The 19,668-nt window shown below is 43.5% G+C and overlaps 1 protein-coding gene across 19 annotated transcripts in view; it reads left to right on the top strand.

Moving 5' to 3' along the window:
• Positions 1-19,668, top strand: part of TRPM3 (transient receptor potential cation channel subfamily M member 3) — an 809,383-nt gene that overhangs the window by 716,548 nt on the left and 73,167 nt on the right. For 8 of the 19 annotated variants that reach the window (XM_084750069.1, XM_084750064.1, XM_084750052.1 and 5 more), the window contains 6 exons: positions 7,615-7,650; positions 7,801-7,941; positions 10,163-10,192; positions 11,116-11,405; positions 12,047-12,275; positions 14,967-15,134. In XM_084750069.1, the coding sequence (XP_084606195.1) occupies positions 7,615-7,650; positions 7,801-7,941; positions 10,163-10,192; positions 11,116-11,405; positions 12,047-12,275; positions 14,967-15,134 (894 nt within the window). The remainder of the gene's footprint in view (positions 1-7,614; positions 7,651-7,800; positions 7,942-10,162; positions 10,193-11,115; positions 11,406-12,046; positions 12,276-14,966; positions 15,135-19,668) is intronic. The other 11 variants (XM_084750055.1, XM_084750068.1, XM_084750065.1 and 8 more) reach the window with 4 other exon arrangements.

The following is a 19,668-nucleotide window of genomic DNA, read 5'->3' as shown; positions in this document are numbered from 1 at the left end:
TTGGAATAGCTGAGAAAAGGTGAATCTATACACACTCCATTCTCCTAACAAAAATATAATTTATGCCCAGGAATATATATCTTGTGGGTATAAGTGAATCATTCACAGTTTATGGAGGAGGGTGAAGGGTAAGAAAGTAATAACTGTATTCAGTAATTTGTAACATGCTAACGTTGCCACAGGTCCTTTCTCAAGGAAAAGCAGCAATGACTGGGGCTCACTAGTGATGAGATACACAGCATTAGCAGGGCGCGGTAGTGCATCCTTTTAATCCCAGCATTCAGGGAGGCAGAGGCAGACAGATCTCTGTGAGTTTGAGACCAGCCTGGGGCACAAAGAGAGTCTAGGATAGCCAAGGCTACACAGAGAAATCCTGTCTCAAAAACAAAAACAGAGAGAGAGAGAGAGAGAGAGAGAGAGAGAGAAATACATAAGCTTTCCATATGCCTGAATTCATTTACTCTTCACAAAGACTGTCTGAAGTAGAATTACAATTTCCTTATTATTGTTGCATAAGGTTTTCATTTAAAATTGAATATGGGAAAGTTGTGTTTAACCTTAGCAAAAGCTTGCTCCTTTGCCTCAAACAGTCTCTTCTCAAGGTAGCCCGGCTTCAGAACTCCAAAGAACAAAACAGAAGGTGTAGACCTCCCCCCTCACAGGAATGCTGCAGTACTACACCAGCACCCAGAGACATACTTAGAGAAATGGCTTTGACCAAGCAGGTCATTTTTCAGGGTCAGGTTTCTGATAGGGAGGACGACAGGATCAGAAAATAAGGAAGTTAGGAAAGTTAGGATCAGGATCAGGAAGTCTTGCCCAAGATAGACCAGATGCCAAGCAAGCTTATCAAGTATAGAATCTTGTATACAGTGTCCAGGGAGGTGGGGATGAGAAAGAGTCTAAAACTATCACATAATGGAACAAGGTCAGCAAGAAGTTAATCAAGGAACATTACCCAAAGGGAACACAGGATGTTTCAAGCACAGCACAGATGAGGCAACCTTGGCTGATCACCACAGCCCCCAGGGGTGGGGGTGAGGGTGGGGGTTGGGGAGCAGGTTCCCAGGATTGGAAACCTCAGTCCTGGACCCAGGTTATTTATTACTGGCCTTGTCAAGAAATAAGTCCCCTCTCCATAAATCGGGCCTCAGGGAAAGTTCTGGACTGGATTAACCCTCGATCAAGAATCAAAAGTGCTAGCCAAGTGGGTCATCCCATAGGAAGTCTCAACCAGAACTGACCCTTGGTGAACTGTACGCAACTTTTGATATTTTCTTCAAAATGTCAGAGTCTCTGGGAGCTTCTTAGAATTGGACTATTTTAACGTCCTGGACCTTTGTTAAGAGTGAATCAAGGATTCACAAAACCAATACCAGTATCCCCCCTAAAACACCCCCCTAAAAACACTGGATTTCTGCTACAACCCTTTCTTCCATCTCCACACCACCATATTGAAAGAGAGGCCCACTTTGTGAGGAAAGTCTGTAGCTCTTGAAAACAAAGGCTGCAGACCCAGTGCAGCCTTGACTTTGACTCCCCACTTTCCTGAAATCCCAGCTTTCCTCCCGTCAGCCACATGCTGAGGCACACTAGCGTCTGTGCCTTCAGCCAGCCCGTTTCCTCCACACATCCACCACCCCCCCCCCCTTTGCTGAATTTATCTTAGCTTACGTTTCTCTGGAAACTAAATCTCAGATGATTGGTGTCCCACATACTCAACATATTCTTTAATACGCTTCTGACTCTCACACCCAGTGAATTATGCTGAGCATTTCTAAAATTATAATAAATAGAGGAGACCATCACCTCATCTCAGACCAGTCTGTATCCAGCAAGGATGTGGGACTTTCTGATCATGTATCTGTGCTTTGGTTCCGGAGTCCCAGCCATCAGGCAGCCCAAGCCTCGGAACAAGTCCCTCACCTACATTCTCTGCCCCGTCTCCCAGCAGTAAGGTCTTGCCTGATTCTCAAGGGAGTTTTCGGAGTTACCATCCGTTGAGTAGACGTGATCAAGACTGCTCACTCGTATTAGTGTCTCTTCTCCATAGAATTCCACTTTGCCAGACAGCTGTTCTTTACCTGAGCCTCTTTGAGCTGCCTCTTGGATTTGCTCATATCGCAAGTCTTATTTGAAGACATGCACAGCATTTTTTCCTTTTTAAAGCTTCTTAGATGTTGATGTACCTTGAAAACAATGTAGATTAGTAAGAGAGGAGAGGATGGTAAGAGCGTGGGAGAAAGGGCTGTTTGCTGGGAGCAGACCTTTAACAGTGGCTGGAATGATAGAGCGAGAGGATTGTCACATGTGTGTATCCATTTCATTGCTGATTTGGGAACCAGAGGGAATGACTTTAAAACTCAGCTTATTCAGGTGACGGCAAAGACAAAGCCTATGTTTAGTTTCTTCTCCTGGAAAAAGTAGAAACCAGAAGCTGATAAAGGGGGATGTCTGCCTTTGAAGGGACGGAAGGAATAGCCTTCTCACTTTCGAAGGAAACAAACATGTCAACAATCTGTGCTCGTGAATAAAATGAGCCGACGAGCAGGCTCTTTGTTTTGTGTTTCTCAAAGAAGTGAAAGGGATAGAAATTAACATCCGGGTACAAATTTCTTCTATGGTCCCCTATGACTATGACTTTTTCTAATTTAGGCCAAGTAGTTACTCCAGGGATTAAAAAATCTAGGTTAAAAATGCTAAGAATATTTTAGGATGATTAATTTTTAAAATTAAAGAATATAACGATAAGTAATAAGTGCCTCCTTTCTTACATATATGTGTATATTAATATATTACATATGTATATATGTAGTATTCTGTGAAAGTTTCAGCCAGTAGTCATAATCTAATATCTAATACACACACACACACACACACACACACACACACACACACACACACACACACAAAGACATGTTCATGTATTAGACACACAGTTCTGGACCTTAAGCATACTATTTAATGAGATGTCTCTCTAAGTGCAAATGATGCCTACAAACCCAAGGATACATTGCATAATTATCAGACCATCATAAGCCAATCAGATTATCCCCAACTCCATCTGCTCTTTCGAACCAACAGAATGAGTGAGGTAGTCTCAAAAAATTGTTATATCTAGAGACCAATCTAGAAGCAAAGTGGTAAAGAAGTGCTGTTTGTCATTTACCAGAAGTTTGAACTGATATAAACCAAGACAATTCTATGAAGCCATTTCAGGCATAAATCCATTGACTATACTCATGCTTTCCTATTAAAGTAGTGGCTCAAATCTGTCTGCACTTCTGTAAAATATAACCTGCTGTTTTAGTAGCTGTCTGCTCAATCTGTGGCTCCGGATGTTTTAAATACTAGTTTCTCTTTCTTCAATTAAATGTACTAATACTTTAGATTATTTGTGCTAACCTTCACCACTAAAGGAGGGTGATTTGAGTACTACAAAGGCAGTGGTGTGATGAAAATGATTTAAGGTTCATTGACATAGGAACTAAGACCTAGTTTTGCTGAATACAAGAGAGAGGCAGAAATAGAGAAGGGGGAAGAAAGGGAGGGAGGGAGGGAAGGAGGGATGAAGGGAGGGAGGGGGTTGGGAAGGAGGGAGGGAGAGAGGAAGGGAAGGAGAGAGGAAGGGTTTCTCCTTTGGATAAGGAACTAAGATTTTCATAAGCCCATATGCTAAATTCATGCAAATTTTAGGAGCATCCTTATATTTAACATAATCAGTTGCCTGGTTTTTTTACTTTGCTAGTCTACCAAACCATGTAACCCCCTTTCTTCCCCTGAGTCTCCCCAGACTGAGCCCTACCTAGTGATTGTATCCCCCATCAAGCCTGTTCCCCAAGTCTTGTTTCCAAGACTTGTTATAAGTTTCAAAGGAGAAAAAAAAAAAAAAACCAATGTTCCTAAGCAGTTGAAATCTGACAGCCATACCATGAGTTGACACCTAAAGACAGTTCATCTGGAGAGCAGATGCAACCTGTGAGTTTTAACTGCTCTCTAGGACATTTTTAAGCATGGCATGACTTAAATCTTACCTTCGAGTAATGGTTCATAGCATGAAGAGAACATTTTCAAGTTGGAAACCTACCTCCCAACCCTCTCTAGTAAATCACTTGAATCCTGAGACCTACCCTGTATTGTTGAGGCATGAAATGGGAAAGTGTTCTTGAGGTGCAGCCCACTAACAAAGTCATGACCCACAGGGTGGGGACAGGACTAGGATCAGCAGACAGAATAAGAATGGCTCTGGTATCATTTTTTTTAATCCATTTTGGGAAGATCTAAAGCAAAGGAAGGCTCCTCCAGAAAGCAGCTGTCTCTACATGTTGGGCATGCAAGGTACCACTCACTCTCTCTGTCCCCTTCAGAGCAGGTGAGGTGAGAAGACAAGTCCATCCCTAGCAGTTCCTTAGCCACCCCCACAGTCCCACACACCAAACCCCAGGGGGCACCAACCCTGAGTGCTCTGCACAGGGGTCTCTGCCCAATGAGTAGCAATGGAAAATAAAAGCAGCTGATGGGTGCTGATTAACAGTTGGATGTATAGAGACAGACGAGAGCTGATGAGCAATGGTCCATGTCATCTGATTTTAGAGCACAAAGTGAGATACAGAAAAGGATGCAGGTCATATGGGGTTGAGCTAACAGAGCCTGGTCCAGTGCTGTTTGCTCTGGAGACTCGTGTCTTTGTCCTTTCTTGACATGAATACCTGCAAGTTTCCCTTCTGTCCAACAATTTTGTCCTAGGATAAGCAATACAGATGCTTCATCATTGATGTGTGCAGGCCACTCCATTTAAAGTCTATCTAGCACACAGTCACCTCAATAGACCTGAATTACATCAAGTTTTATTTAAAAAGTCTATTTTTGGGGCTGGAGAGATGGCTCAGTGGTTTAAGAGCATTGTCTGCTCCTCCAAAGGTCCTGAGTTCAATCCCCAGCAACCACATGGTGGCTTACAACCATCTATAATGTGACTTGATACCCTCTTCTGGCATGCAAGTGTACATACAGATAAAACACTCAAATAAATAAATAAATAAATAAAACTGTAAAAAAAAAAGAAGAAGTCTATTTTTTCTTTCCTAAAATGTTTCCATTCTTCCAGCAAGAAACATGGAGATATAGACACAGATACCTTTTTCAGCCTTGCAGGAAGACCTCAAACTTGTTGACATAAATGTCCCTTCTTCATGATACTACAAACAAGAACATCTGACACCTTCTCCACTGGTCCTTCCACCCACTTTGATCTCTCTGTGTTAACTCTGCAAGACAAGGAGTTAACACAGGTGAGATGAGGAATTGTCACTGGCTTCTGAGATGTAGGCATTGTTCCCTTGCTGTCAAAAAGAATACAAGCCATGTCCTTTGCCCCATAAAATCTAAAGCACGGAAAAAAAAATAATTAATTAATTTAAAAAAAATTCCTTCTGTTTCAAACTTAATATCAGGTAATGCCTTCTGGCATACAAAAGTTTACCACCTTCCTTGGTAGTATAAATCAATAACTGCTCTTTATGAAGTAAAGTGCCTGTTTAAAATGCCTTATCTGCAGTTTATAACATATAAAATGAATTTATATTTCTTTGAGTTTTACTATTACCACTTTTCTGACAGTTCCTAAATTTGAATGACTCCTCAAATTCATGAGTAATACCATTCAGTATTGGCCTTAACATGATCCTGGGTGTCATTTGTAGAATTCAAATTGATGCTCACACCTGAGTTTCTCACAATACTGGACATAAGCATTATAGAGCACATTTGTAAGAAAGGAGAGCAGAGCACAAAGACACTTTTTTGAAGGACAATAAAGTTAATGAAATGAACTTCAGACTGAGGCATGACGGGCCAGTGTCAAGAACTGGCTCCCTTTAGATCCCAACATGGACTTGGGGCCCTAGCAGAAGCCAGTGGTCAGAGATGAACAGCAGGGAGATGTAAGGAGCAACAGTGACATCTTAGGCGCACACCAGTGCTTACATGGCTGTCCTTCCATGCCTCCATGCCAAGAACTGCCACTGAATTCTAGATACAATGGCCCATGCAGTTCAGGTCACGAGCTGAAGAGAGTGCAGCTACTTAAATCCGTTACTGAGCACATGACACAAAGAGCCCAACCCCAGGCTAGATGCCAAACACATTAATTGTTTGGCTGATACATATTTCATGCATAAAAATTCCAAGAACCAACCACACCCCACATATTATAAAAGACATGGGAAATATAAAGATAAAAAATATTCACGGAAAAAATCTAAAACTATAGTTTTAATGACAGGCTACTTGAAACCTCTTTTAACCAATTAAATGAATTTCCTGCCATCAGGGGTTCCTATACTGCATTCTAGAGGCCCCTGGGTAGACTGTCATTGCCACCTGAGCCTTAGCTAGGAGAGAAGAGGCTCCACAAACTCAGGCTTGCATCAGAATTCAAGCCAAGGGGGTAATGATACACACAGAGTCCCAACACACTGAAGAAGGCAGGATGCAGTCCAGAGGATGCTGTCCTGCATCTGGAATTAACCAGACAGCAAGAGCTGCTAGTCATATATGCCTTTTGAGTTCACTGTACATTTCTTCTTCCTTGACTTAACAGAGCAAAGAGTTTCCTTGGGTTCAGAGAGTCCTCTCTCGAGCCATCTGTAACAACAAGTCCTTGTGTCTGGCACTCAAAAAATAGGTAGATAGATAGATAGATAGATAGATAGATAGACAGACAGACAGACAGCTCAATGTTAAAATGCTTATCTAGCTGGGCAGTGGTGGCCTATGCCTTTAATCCCAGCAATGAGGCAGCAGAGGCAGGTGGATCTTGTCTGAGGCCAATCTAGTCTACATAGCTAGTTCCAGGATAGCCAAGCTTACACAGAGAAACCCTGTGTCAAAAAAAAAAAACCAATTAGTTGATTGATTGATTGATTGATTAAAATGCTGTCTAGTATGCACAAAGTTCCAGGTTCCATCCTAGCACTATGCCCTCCTCCCAACAATACAAAGCTGTTTTGAAACCAAAAGGTGACCAAATCGCCTTAAATTTGCAAAAGTTTTTATTCCAATGTTAAAATTTCTCCTGTTTTACACACACACACACACACACACACACACACACACACACACACACACACGCACGCACGCGCACACACACGCACACACACATACACCTTAAGCACAAGGGACACAAATACAACCTCATTCTGACACTATGAAATTCAGTGCCTGCTCCCTAGTTCTTTATTGGGGGAAGGCGTAGAGCCTGTGTATGGGACCAGCTAATCATGGATCTTAGGTTTAATTAGACCTGATATCTAAGTGGTCCCCGCCCTGGTTGTGACACTCATCTTCTGAGAGGAGTCTTCCTTTTGTGAGTGGGGAGAAAACAAAGGGCTGCAGGAGGCAGGCCAGGGTCACAGACAGAGAGGGCTCAGGAGCGTCAGGGGACCCTGCATCTTGCAGCCAGGAATGATAACCCTTGCCTTGTCTAGCCTGTGTTTCTCTCTGCTACACTGGTGTTTTTTTCTCCCCAGCTGAAGACTTGAATAGATAATTTGATTTTCTGTTATTGCCGGCGATTACCGCATCTTCTTATTTAACTTATGTCTTCTTTCCAAGCGAGAGTATCCAGGTTTCGGTTGGATCTATTTTAAGGTGAATTAATTAACCAGCATAATAATACATTCATGTTCCTTTTTCAATATAATTTTTACTCTAAAATAGTTACAGAACACTTACCAATGAACACCTAGTAAACCACGCCGTCTTTTTGGGTTTGTCTGTTGTTCCCTTCCTTTCTAACAGGGAAACCTGCCCCCAGACTACAGAATCAGCCTCATAGACATTGGCCTGGTGATCGAGTACCTGATGGGCGGAGCCTACCGCTGCAACTACACGCGCAAGCGCTTCCGGACCCTCTACCACAATCTTTTTGGCCCCAAAAGGGTGAGCTTCTAGTATGTTCTTAGGCTGTTTGGGGAAGACTAGGAAGGAGAGATTTGAGGTATGGCCTCTTGCCTCCAAGGGGAAAACGAGCTGAAAAACAGAAAGTGCACCTCCCTCCTTTTCTATCCAAACTATCGAAATTTTACTATTGAATTTCAAATACTGGCCAAATATATTCTATCTGTTGTTTTCCTTGAGGTGACAGCCCCTCTTTGGTCATCCTTAAAACATCTGTCTAGTGTTGCTGTCTAAATAACCACGGTCTCTCTGCTAGTCTTTCCTTTAAATAAAAATTATCTTCCATTTTGGGGGTCTTGGGGGTTTGATTATGGGTGTTTGTGTTTGCTTGTTTGCTTGCTTGCTTTTTTTTCTTTTCTTTTCTTTTTTTATGCCTACAATTCAATTCCAGCAAAAATCTGTGCTTTTCCTCGGGCATCATTGAGTCAGACTTTGGCAAAAGTGGGCCAGGCAGGGACAGCTTCCTCTTGTATCCCACAGGACTGTAATAGGGCATGTCTGGGAGACGTCCTCATGGGTCAATTTAGCCAATGATTACATCTTTTCTTAAGTGAACCTATTTGGGGTTTCTTGTTGTGTTGTTTGGTTCGTTTCGTACCTAGCCATGGGATCTAACGTCAGCAGCCAAGCTGTCCCATCGCCTTTGCTCCTGTCAAACTGAGGCCTCCACAGCTTTGGGCCTCTGGTGCTTTCATAAGCAGGATGTAATCTCAAAGGGGGTGTTGTTATTTCTGTAAACATAGCTTGAGCTTCACTCCCTGAATGGGGCAGAGGGACCCTCTGGACCCCGAGATGACATCCCAAGAGCTGCTACCTCTGCTAGTAGTCAGCATAATATTTCTTTCCTTTTTCTCAAAAAGTGTGTATGATTTTTTTAATGTTTGATTTTTATGGTTTTTTTCCCTTTAGTTTATGTAGTTTTGTTTTTGTCTTTCCTTTTCCACTAATGAAAGCGTTTCATGGGGCTATTAGAAAACTAGGAGAGGAGACAAAAAGGTTGAATGAAGACAAAAAAAAAAAATTTAGACGTGCGCTCAATTTAGAAGCCAAAAGAGAAAAAGAGGGAGATCAGCTTCAAGCTATTCCAATTTACATAACCGAACCAATTTTGCCAAAACAATCAGCTCACAATTCTTATCACCTTGGTAGCTCCCACCATGACACCCAGGGCTGTGTTGATTTAGAAGCACAGGTCCTGGCCCAGGGGCCATGATTTTTGCTCTCCTCTTCTTAAGTACAAAGCAAGCTCTGTAATTCCTAGTCGGCCTTCGGTTGTGCCCGTTTTACACATTACCAGCGTGGTCAGGGAAGTTGCTACCTGTGCGGTGATGTTCTCCATGCCATAGAGCATTAGAGCCTCCTCTGGCCTGCGCGATCTTGCTCTGCCGTGAAGTACCAAAAGGCAGCTGGAGGAAACACCTAAACATTTTGAACTATACTCTGAGTCTCCAGATAATAGAGGTTTCCCAGAGGTTTGCGAAGTAGCTGGTTTGATCTGTTGATTGTTTCACATTTCATCTGTCTTCTCTGCTCAGACTGTTTATAACAAAATACCGTAGGCTAAGAGGCATATAAACAACATAAATGTATCTCTCACGGCTCTAAGTTCAAGCACAAGCTACCAACAGACTCAATATGTGTACAGGGCCTGTGTTCTGCTTCATAGATGGCACTTTCCAGCCGTGTCTTCACATGAGAAAGAGCAAACAAGCTCCCATTCGTCTTTTGATAAGGACATAAATTTCTTTCAGGGTGTGTCTTCCTTAATGACCTAACACTCTCCCTCCAAATACCCACCCCAAGGCCAACACCTTGTCAGTTATAATTTCATCATCTGATTAGATGGGTAGGAAAACATTCAGACCATAATATTCATTCAAGTGCTGGATATCCTGGAAGTGCCAATCAAGCAGGATGGTCATTGGAAGGGGAGAGAAGCCCTTGGTCCACAGAAGTCATTAAAAGCCTTCAGTTGTATCTCTTCAGTTTTCCAATTCTCCCTGGGTCACCAAAATCATAACATCCCCAATTATCCTAGGATTTTAAAAAACATGTTCCTTTTGTTGTGTTTACTCAGTGACATAAAATTAATGCTATATGGTACAGTAGAGTTCTTATATTATTTACTTGGAATATAATAGAATTCGTTTCTTACCTCAATGCAAGAAAGCTCTAACTTTGTTCACAACATTTTTTTAAACAGCCCAAAGCCTTGAAACTGCTGGGAATGGAGGTTAGTGTTTGCTCAAATTATTAGTGTCGATTATTCTCTTTCTCACATATTTAAAAGATATATGAGTTCATTTAATAGTAAGGCTTAGTGCATGATTCTAAAATATGGATATAAAGACCTTCCAAGTGCCATGATGGCAGCTCACAGTAGCTTTTAAAATATCACACTGAATTTATGTTAGCATTGGGGAAAAAAAACAAAAATAAATAAATCCTATTGTAATTACTGACTTGAAAACTGAGTGTATAAACTCCACAAGCAAAATCAATTATAGATCGTTGCAATGGCAACAGACCCAAAGAATATCACAGATGCATCTCATAGGGGTGCAGGAGCTTGAGCGGTTGTGTTCCCATCTTTGGTTCATTGTTTATTGTTGTTATGTGAAAACATAAACATAGAACATCCTTGCATTTTCAAAAAATAAATAAATAAATAAACATAGCAATGCTGTCCATCATGGGGTATAGACAGCCACACCTGTGGAAGAAGAAATGGACAAAAGTAAACAGAAAGAAAGAAAATGGTCTTTGAAAATATTTTTGGAATTTTTGAGACAGACTCTCATTATGTAGCCCATGCTGGCCTCGAACCCACCATCCTCCTGTTTCTGACTCCAAGGTGTTGCTGGGATTTTAGGCATTCACCACTATGCCCAGCTTAGAAAACGTTTTTTTGGTTTTCTTCTGTTTTGTATTTAAGTAAAGCATAAACTGACATGTTGATAGCTGAGTATACATTTACTAAGTCTTATTTCTAAATTAGTCCTGAAGGAGCTTGTGAGTCTCTTTAGGATAAGAGCTGGTCTGGTTCCTTTCAGTGTGACTCTAGAGCTGAGCCAATGGAAGGTATACATAAAGTATGTAGCGAGTTAATCTGCTTCACTTTCAACTCAGCCTGTATTTGTTTCTCTAAAATTGCAGGATGATATTCCCCTGCGGAGAGGAAGGAAGACAACCAAGAAGCGCGAAGAGGAAGTGGACATTGACTTGGATGACCCTGAGATCAACCACTTCCCGTTCCCCTTCCATGAGCTGATGGTGTGGGCCGTCCTCATGAAGAGGCAGAAGATGGCCCTGTTCTTCTGGCAACATGGAGAAGAGGCCATGGCCAAAGCTCTGGTGGCCTGCAAGCTCTGCAAAGCCATGGCTCACGAGGCCTCTGAGAACGACATGGTTGATGACGTTTCCCAGGAGCTGAACCACAACTCCAGGTTGGCCAGCCAGCACATGATGGGGGCGGGGGGGAAGAAGACAAGGTGGATCCCCAATGTCCGAAGTCTGGACCTCCATAGGACTTTATGGGGCTAACAGAGTCACCCCACTAGAGCACACAGAGGGGTGGGCATGAGTAATTTGCCTTTATTGTACACAATGCTGCATAGAAGTATAGAGAGATTACACAGACGTCATTCATCCTCTTGTGTGCCCCAAGCAACAGGTCATGTCACCATGCATTGCCTCCACTCGGGAAATCATCTCAGAGATATTAGCCCAGATCATACATGGTTGGCAAGAACAGGGTTTGAACTTGAGCTCTGTCACATTTAAGAAGACTCACTAGACTCTAATCACTGGCTGATTATCCTGCTTCTACCCTCACATGTCCTGAAGTAGAGGCCTTGACTGCAGGAGTCAACCTTCGATTCACATCATCAGTACTAGACCTGGCATCTGGCACACAGAGAATACTTCACAGAGGTTGGCTGGGTGGGTTTATGAGCGGACTAGACCTTACATGAAACGGCTACTCCGCACAGCAAGCTACCTTCTATCATTGAATAGTGGGGGCCCATCTTTGTTCATGGTAGTCTCCAAGTTGGCCTGAGGGTGTCTATTGTATATTGTCTTTCAGGGACTTTGGCCAGCTGGCTGTGGAGCTCTTGGACCAATCCTATAAACAGGATGAGCAGCTGGCCATGAAACTGCTGACATATGAGTTGAAGAACTGGAGCAATGCCACATGCCTGCAGCTGGCAGTGGCTGCCAAGCACCGTGACTTCATTGCGCACACGTGCAGCCAGATGTTGCTTACCGACATGTGGATGGGACGGCTCCGCATGCGCAAGAACTCAGGCCTCAAGGTCAGCATACCTTGGGAAGGAGTCTGTTGCCATAGAGTCCAGGGGTTGGGTGTAGCTTTCCAAGACAAATTTGTGGTGGGTCTAGGGGTTGTCTTATGTTGGAAGGTGGTACTAACCCACCGCTATTCCTTAGAATCTCCTTAGAGATATGATTTTTCATTTAGAGTCAAGGATCTGAACTTGAGGTCTGTCACATTTAAGAAGGCAAGCTATGTACACTCTAATCTTTGATTATTTTGCCTCTATCTGCACATGCCATGGATGGAAAGTCTTGGGGGCAGATCTCAAGGCCTACCTAAACAGAATCATCTCTCAGATCCCAAAATGTAGAGTACACACAGGTCCCATAAGGGGCACTGTATGCTCTGACTTATCCATGCTACCACACGAGTCTCACCTAAGCCACCCTCCAGTGCCCTGTAACGCTGAATACCCTCCTGGTCCCACCCAGGCTCTCCTTGTATTGTGTCATATCATAGATGCATGCACTCCGATAGTATGTCCTTGAGAAATTTTAACTGGGATGGATTTCTTGAGATAGATTTGTTTATCAAGACATTACTCACTTCTTTAAAAAAAGGTTGGGAAATCAAACCCAGAACCTCACACATGACTGGCCATCATCCCTAGTCCATGATCTATTCTCAAATGAAATGCAAGTCACAGACCAGTTTGCACAACCTAAGCCCATTTTAAAATGGTGTGTGCATAGCTATAGCTGTATAAACTTGTTAAGGAGAACACATGTCACCGATTGTTTGTAGTCGTTTCCTTGGGCATTGAAGAGACCGTGGGAGGGATTTGTTCTTAGGAACAGGAAGATGGGTTGTAGCTTTTGCCTTGTTTGTTTGTAGTTTTAGAGCAGGATCTCGGGGCCTCACACATGCCAGGCAAGGTCTCTACCTTTGAGCTACACACTCAGCCCAATTTCTGCTTCTGCTAATACTTTTTATTTTTAATTATTTTTGAGGAAAACATTATTGGATTGACAGGGAGAAAATAGATACAAACTATCAAGAGAAAATGGAAGGGTGTTTGTTTTGTCTCATTTTTATGATGCCAGTTTTTAAGTATATGTATTTAAGATCACAATATGATGCTTTAACATATACAGTGAAATAATTACCGGAATCAAGAAAACTGTCATATTCATCATCTCACAGTTACCCTTTTTTTTCTCATGATAAAATTAGCTAAAATATACTCTCTTAAGAAATTGCCAGGCCGGGCATGGTGGTGCACGGCTTTAATCCCAGCACTCAGGAGGCAGAGGCAGGCAGATCGCTGTGAGTTCAAGGCCAGCCTGGTGTACAAAGTGAATCCAGGACAGCCAGGGCTACACAGAGAAACCCTGACTTGAACCCCCCCCCAGAAAGAAAGAAAGAAAGAAAGAAAGAAAGAAAGAAAGAAAGAAAGAAGTTGCCAATACGTAGTATGATGTCATGACCATGTTGGTTACTATGTGCATAAGCTCTCTAGACATCCTTATCCCACAGTTCTGCATCCTACCCTCTTTGACTGCATTTTTACTGGACCGGCACTGTCTGTCCTACTCCACCTTTCTTATGGGCCCTTGGCCCGAAGTCATAAAAATGTTTCTATGAAGTGGGTCATATACTATATTCCAGAGTCATGCTGCTAGTAGCTGCCAAGCCTGGCCTCAGGTGGAGAGCCAGGCCAGTTCTCAGCTCCAAGGGCAGGGCACTATACCCTATGAAGATTGCCAGCATGCCATTTGAGCATCCCAAAACACCTGTAATTCAGAATCATTTCTGGCCCTTTTTTTTTTTCCTGATTGGACTTAAGTTCCCATGGGTACCTTAGGACCTGTATATCCCTGTAGGAGCATCATATTCACTGGCTCTTCAGGATCTGTCTAAGTTCCTCCCCTTGATGCAGTGTTTTCAAGGAGGCTCATCATCAGGAGTCTTGTGCATTTGGGATCATTTTAGAATTGAGAGAAGATGGAGCAGACACTGTTCTCCGATAATGGTGGAGAAAGCTCTGCCATGAGAAAGGCCTCTGCAATGAGCATCCCAAAACTAAGATTCATATACAGCATTTACACATGGGAGCAATACAATACTGGCCTTCCTGGGGCTGCTGTGCCAGCAGACCAGCTAGTCTTGATAAATGCAGAAATCTCTGGGGGGAGGGGTGTTTCTGTTGTACATTAGCTAAGGCCAGCAGAATGTTCTAGAATGGATTGAATGATTCTCTACATGTGCCTTCAAAGCCAATTTAGAAAACACCTTCTTACAGAGATCATCAGCTAATGTATCAACTCTGTTTGATGCATTCACAAGCAAATGCCAGTACATAAGCCAAGAGCTGTCTAGTGACTAAATGAAACCCTCATATTTTTCCACCTTGGATAAGCTCTCTTTCCTCAGTTTTCCCATGGAAAGTAGGCATTCATAGGCTAAGACGTATTTGAGCAAAATAACTATTTCCTAGAAAGGCCAAAAAAAAAAAAAAACCCCTTCTTATGTGTTAAGATTTCCAAATATCCACATCCCAAGCCTGTGAGCATGTGTGCACACACATACACACACACACACACACACACACACACACACACACACACACACACACACTCATACGCCCCATCCCAGACCCTCTGATTCTAAGCACACCCTGATCTTAATCCTTTAAATGTGATTATTATTATTATCATTATTATTACTTTAGGTAATTCTGGGAATTCTACTTCCTCCTTCAATTCTCAGCTTGGAGTTCAAGAACAAAGACGACATGCCCTACATGACTCAGGCCCAAGAAATCCATCTCCAAGAGAGGGAGCCAGAGGAACCAGAGAAGCCCACAAAGGAAAAAGAGGAAGAGGACATGGAGCTAACAGTAAGAAAACACTATGCAGCCTTCCTCCCTGGGGAGGATTCCCCGATCCAGTCATCCTTCTATATTGCCGGGGTTCGATAATGCTTGAGAGCAGACAAGGGTTGCCCCGCCTTTTGCCCAGGTCTGGCCATCTAAGTGTTGCGACTACAATAGCATACAAGTTTCCTCTTTGTATACAAACAGCGCAGCTCTAGGATCCGACTATATGTAAAGTGCTTCTGTGAAGGGTGCTGCAGAACAGTCAATAAAATTCAGAGCCAGACACCCTCGGTTCTCCAGGCAAGCATCCCTTTACAAACACAACGATACGATACAACGGCAGTCTTAACACACGAGAATGAAATGGGAGGCCCCGAGCTGTGAGCAGCCAGCTTTGCTGAGCTGGAAGCATTCTTCTGGTCAGAAAGATAAACCTGTATCTGTCTTTGGGGTCAAAGTCACAAACCCAGGGCTAATTGAATTTTGAAGTTTGTATGGAAAGCTTTTATTAGCTTCCCCAGTACAATTATAGAACACGGATGCTTTGTTCTGCAGAGGGAACAAGACAGCTGTGCGTGGAACCACCTCCGACAGCCCCCACCCAAGTGACATGACTGCCACTGGCTTGTGCCCAAAGGCTAAAAATAGCCTGTGCTATTAAAGGGACAAAATAGGGCCTCATAGCTTGGGAGAGCTGCAGCAAATGGCAACTCTGTGAGGATAGTTCTGAAGTCCCTCCGCCTCCCTCGTTGCCACTGGCTACAGGAGTGATGGTCCAGAAGGAGCTGTAAGAGGAGAAGCTGAAAATTGGTTTGGTTCAGGTGACAAAGAGACTTTGCATGAGTCTCCTCACTGGGACCACCACGGGACATGTTCATCTTCCCTATGCACGGCACTTCTTTACAAAAAACCCCTTCCCAGGGATCTGGTGCAAGATAGGAGCTTTCACTTACTAGATGAAAAGCCAATTTTTGTTTCAGCTCCCAGATCACTGTTAAAAAGATCTACGTAGGCATCTGCTCTGCCCAGGCCTGCCCTGCAATCTCAGCAGAGACTGCCTTCCCTGAAAGTCGTGTCGTAATTTTGATCTCTGAACTCCTGAGATGAGAAATGGTATTTTAACCACAGTTAGTGTTGCTTCTGAATCCTTGCTGGCTGTTTCAGAGGAGGGGTAAAGGGAATGTGCTTTGGAGGCAGAATCCTGCCCCTTCACCTACTTGCTGTATGAGCTTGAACACAATTTCATCCGTTCAGGAGTGGGAGCATAGGCTAGTCAGCCTCGCGGGTGGTTATATGGTTTAGAGAGTAAACCACTTTGACACATGTGTGTAGACAACACAGACTAACAACTAAACACAAACAAACATTTGCTTCTGTTGTTGAAACAGTGCTGCCCACTCTGTCCACTCTCACTTGTGGGACCACACTGTGTGCCCGTCAGATAGACACTGTTGTGCCTCCCAGATTAGGAAGCAAGGACTCAGGGATTAAATTGCCCACATTTACCTAGCTGGTAAATTGCAATCGTAGGATTAGAATCCAGGCATGCATGCATACCCATGATATATGGGTAACAACCTCCACCAGTTGTTAAGGAAGAGAGAGTCCTTTTCTATTCTCAGGTGGCACTGCTTAGTGGATTTAGTTCACCACAAACTAGAGAGTCTCCAAGGGATGCCAGCTGTCCCAGATCAAAGATGGTGTGACTCCCTCATAGGCACAAATCCTGGGAGGACAGCCAGAAGCTGGAAGGAAGGACTCTATAGCTGGGTATAGAGAAAGGAACGTCCCTTGTCTCCTAAGAGTTTTAGGGACTTTGGTCCTTCAGGAAGACACTGTAAAAAAAAAAATGTCCAACTGGTCCCAGAGCACAGTGGGCTCACTGGGGGGGGGGGGGAGAGGGGCAGCTCCCAGTTCTGTTCCCTGAGAACCTAAGTGGGAGCTATGACAATGAGCAGAGACCTCACAGAGAAGAAGAAGAAGGTGGGAAGCTGTGGGCTGCAAGCTTTCAGTGGGGGCAGCACTGCCCTTAAAGGGAGCCTCTTTTCACCCTGATGTCAAATTCTTCCCCCCTCCCTGCCCCCCCCCATTGCTTCTCTAGTGAACATCTCAACCCAGACTGGATTGGAGAAAGGAGTTTGTTAGCAAGCTCCTTCCCTTCCTGGAGCTGCTGTTTGAGCTTCTAGCAAGATGAATGCAACCTTTCTGAGTATGGAACATCCTTGGTTGCTTCCAAAAGGACACCTAAGACTATCATAGCCTTTAGCAGCTTAATGTACTTAATTTAATCAAAGGATCTTTCTCCACTTTAACACCTGTGTCCAGCTGGCAGCGTCTCAAATCTGCACTGAGCAGTCATATGTTTGACCCCATTAAAACCTCTTTTTCTACTAGAAAATATTTTTGTTTTCTGTCTTTAACTGTTTTTAATGTTTCTCTCATACATAAATGGCCCTGTTAAATTCTACTTTAAGCAAGGTCAAAGGAAATGTTTGACCACAGGGAAAAGAAATCAACAAAATCAGCAACTTAAGGTGCTAAGGCTTGAACCGATGAAATCGTAAGCCTGTGAAAGACAAGACTTTGTGAATGTATCCCCATCAGAACATATGTGAGGGACAAGGGAAAAATTAGGGTACAATGCTTTTGTTTCACCTACATGGCCTAGTATGTGTGCCATCTGCGCTTAAGCCTAAGAACATTCCAGCATGCTCAGAGGTCCAGGGCTGCCTATAGCTTTGCTAGGAAAGCCACCATCCCCCGGTGTACTCCAAAAATGTCACTTCCTAGGATACCTAAAAACCTTAAATTATCTTTACTTTCATTCCATCATGTCCCCAGGTGGCATTGGATTATTGGGCACAGAAATAAGCAGAACAGGGGGAGTAACTGTTACATTAGTTTTAGGACAAGCATCTCATACAGTCAGGGACTCCTGAGGCCAGTGGCCAATGTTGGTAGGACTCTGCTGTGCTTAACCCATCACAATATTGATTCAGTTCACTGATGAAAATAGATAGTTACAATTGCCACAGAGTGAAGTCTTCCTATCTGTTAGTTCAAGGCACATTTCTCACCAGGATATGCAAACAAATGAAGGTTGCTTCCCCAGAGATAATCCTGGGACGACGTCATTGTGGAACTAATATTTGAATGGTTGTGTCAGGTAGCAGAAAAACTAAACCGTATAGTGGTTATCTCTGTCCTCAGCATCACTGCAAATTGCAGTCATTGCTATAATTAAGTTGTTTCATTTGAAACTCATGTGCCAAGTACTGTGCCTTATCTCAAATCCTTGTCAATTCTGAGCAATTATGTCTTATCCTATTCTCACATATATTTAGTCTTGGGCTGGGGGTAGGGGTGGAGTGGAGTGTCTCAGCAGCTAAGAAGAGTTGCTGTGGAAGCTTAAGGACCATAGTTCAAATCCCAGACCCACATAAAAAGCCAGCTATGGCCACGTGTGCCTATAAATCCAGTGCCAGGAGTAGTAGGCAAAGACCACAGACTCACTGGGGTTTACCGGCCACCAGACCAGCTCCAGGTTCAGTACGAGCTCTGGTGTTAAGGGAATAAAGTGGATAGTGGTAGAACAGCGCATCTAATATTCTCCTCTGGCCTCTGCATGCACGTGTGTATACACACACATACACGCATCACACACTCACCACATAGACACATAAAAGAAAAAAGAAAGCTCCAATGTCCCCACACTGTAGAACTAATCTTGTCTTATTAAAATGTTGGAGAACTGAAGCCTGTGCTTTGTCCTTTTATAGCCCCTCAGAGCATGCACAGCTTTCTGAAGAGGGCTCCTTCTGGCAAGAGATCCAACAAAGCTCCAGTTTACTTTGGGGGCTACCTAGTAGTCACTGGGCACCTTACTAGGTGCCAGATTTTAGTGCCCAGGCCCCAAGGACCACAGCCCAATTCATAGCTAAAGAAAGTAGGTCTCAGAAGGGTTAAAGCAACTTGCCCAAAAGTTCCCAACTTCTGAGTATTCATCTTAGAACTCACTCTCCCATCCGAGTCATGCAAAGCCTAGAAGCCCTCACCATTAGGTTCTCCAGCCATCTCTGTGACGTCCTGCTACTGTTGTGATGAACAGCAACGCAATCCATGTTTACGGAGATCTCCAGCAGCTTAGAGATGAGGACCACGGCAGATGAGGCCTGCCTTAAATCCTTCTCCTAGCCCACCTGGTGGCAGAGGATGGCAGTGTACCCATGGGGTACTATGAAATTGATAACAGCAGTAATTCCGGTCTTACACGGTTTCAGGTGGAGGGACCAATGGCCTTGCTTTGATAAGCAAGGACTATCTCTAGCCGCACCAAACTCCAGACCCTTCAGATGACTTACTACTTGAATACTCCTGCTTTGGGATATATGATGAGCTCTGGTCCAATCTTCCTCGGACTGGAGAGTCACTAGCACAGGCACCAAGAGAATTGGGATCTGCTCTAGCACGTCTTATATACATGTGGGAAGGAAGTAAAAGAACTGGGACAGATTGCTATAGCCTGGCCTTCCCAAACACCGCTTATTATCCTGTC

Source organism: Acomys minous (assembly GCF_964271855.1).
Source record: "Acomys minous genome assembly, chromosome: 2".
NCBI classification, from domain to species: domain Eukaryota; kingdom Metazoa; phylum Chordata; class Mammalia; order Rodentia; family Muridae; genus Acomys; species Acomys minous.
The sequence above is the reverse complement of the archived record's forward strand: the minus strand, read 5'-3'. Positions and strand labels throughout refer to the sequence as shown.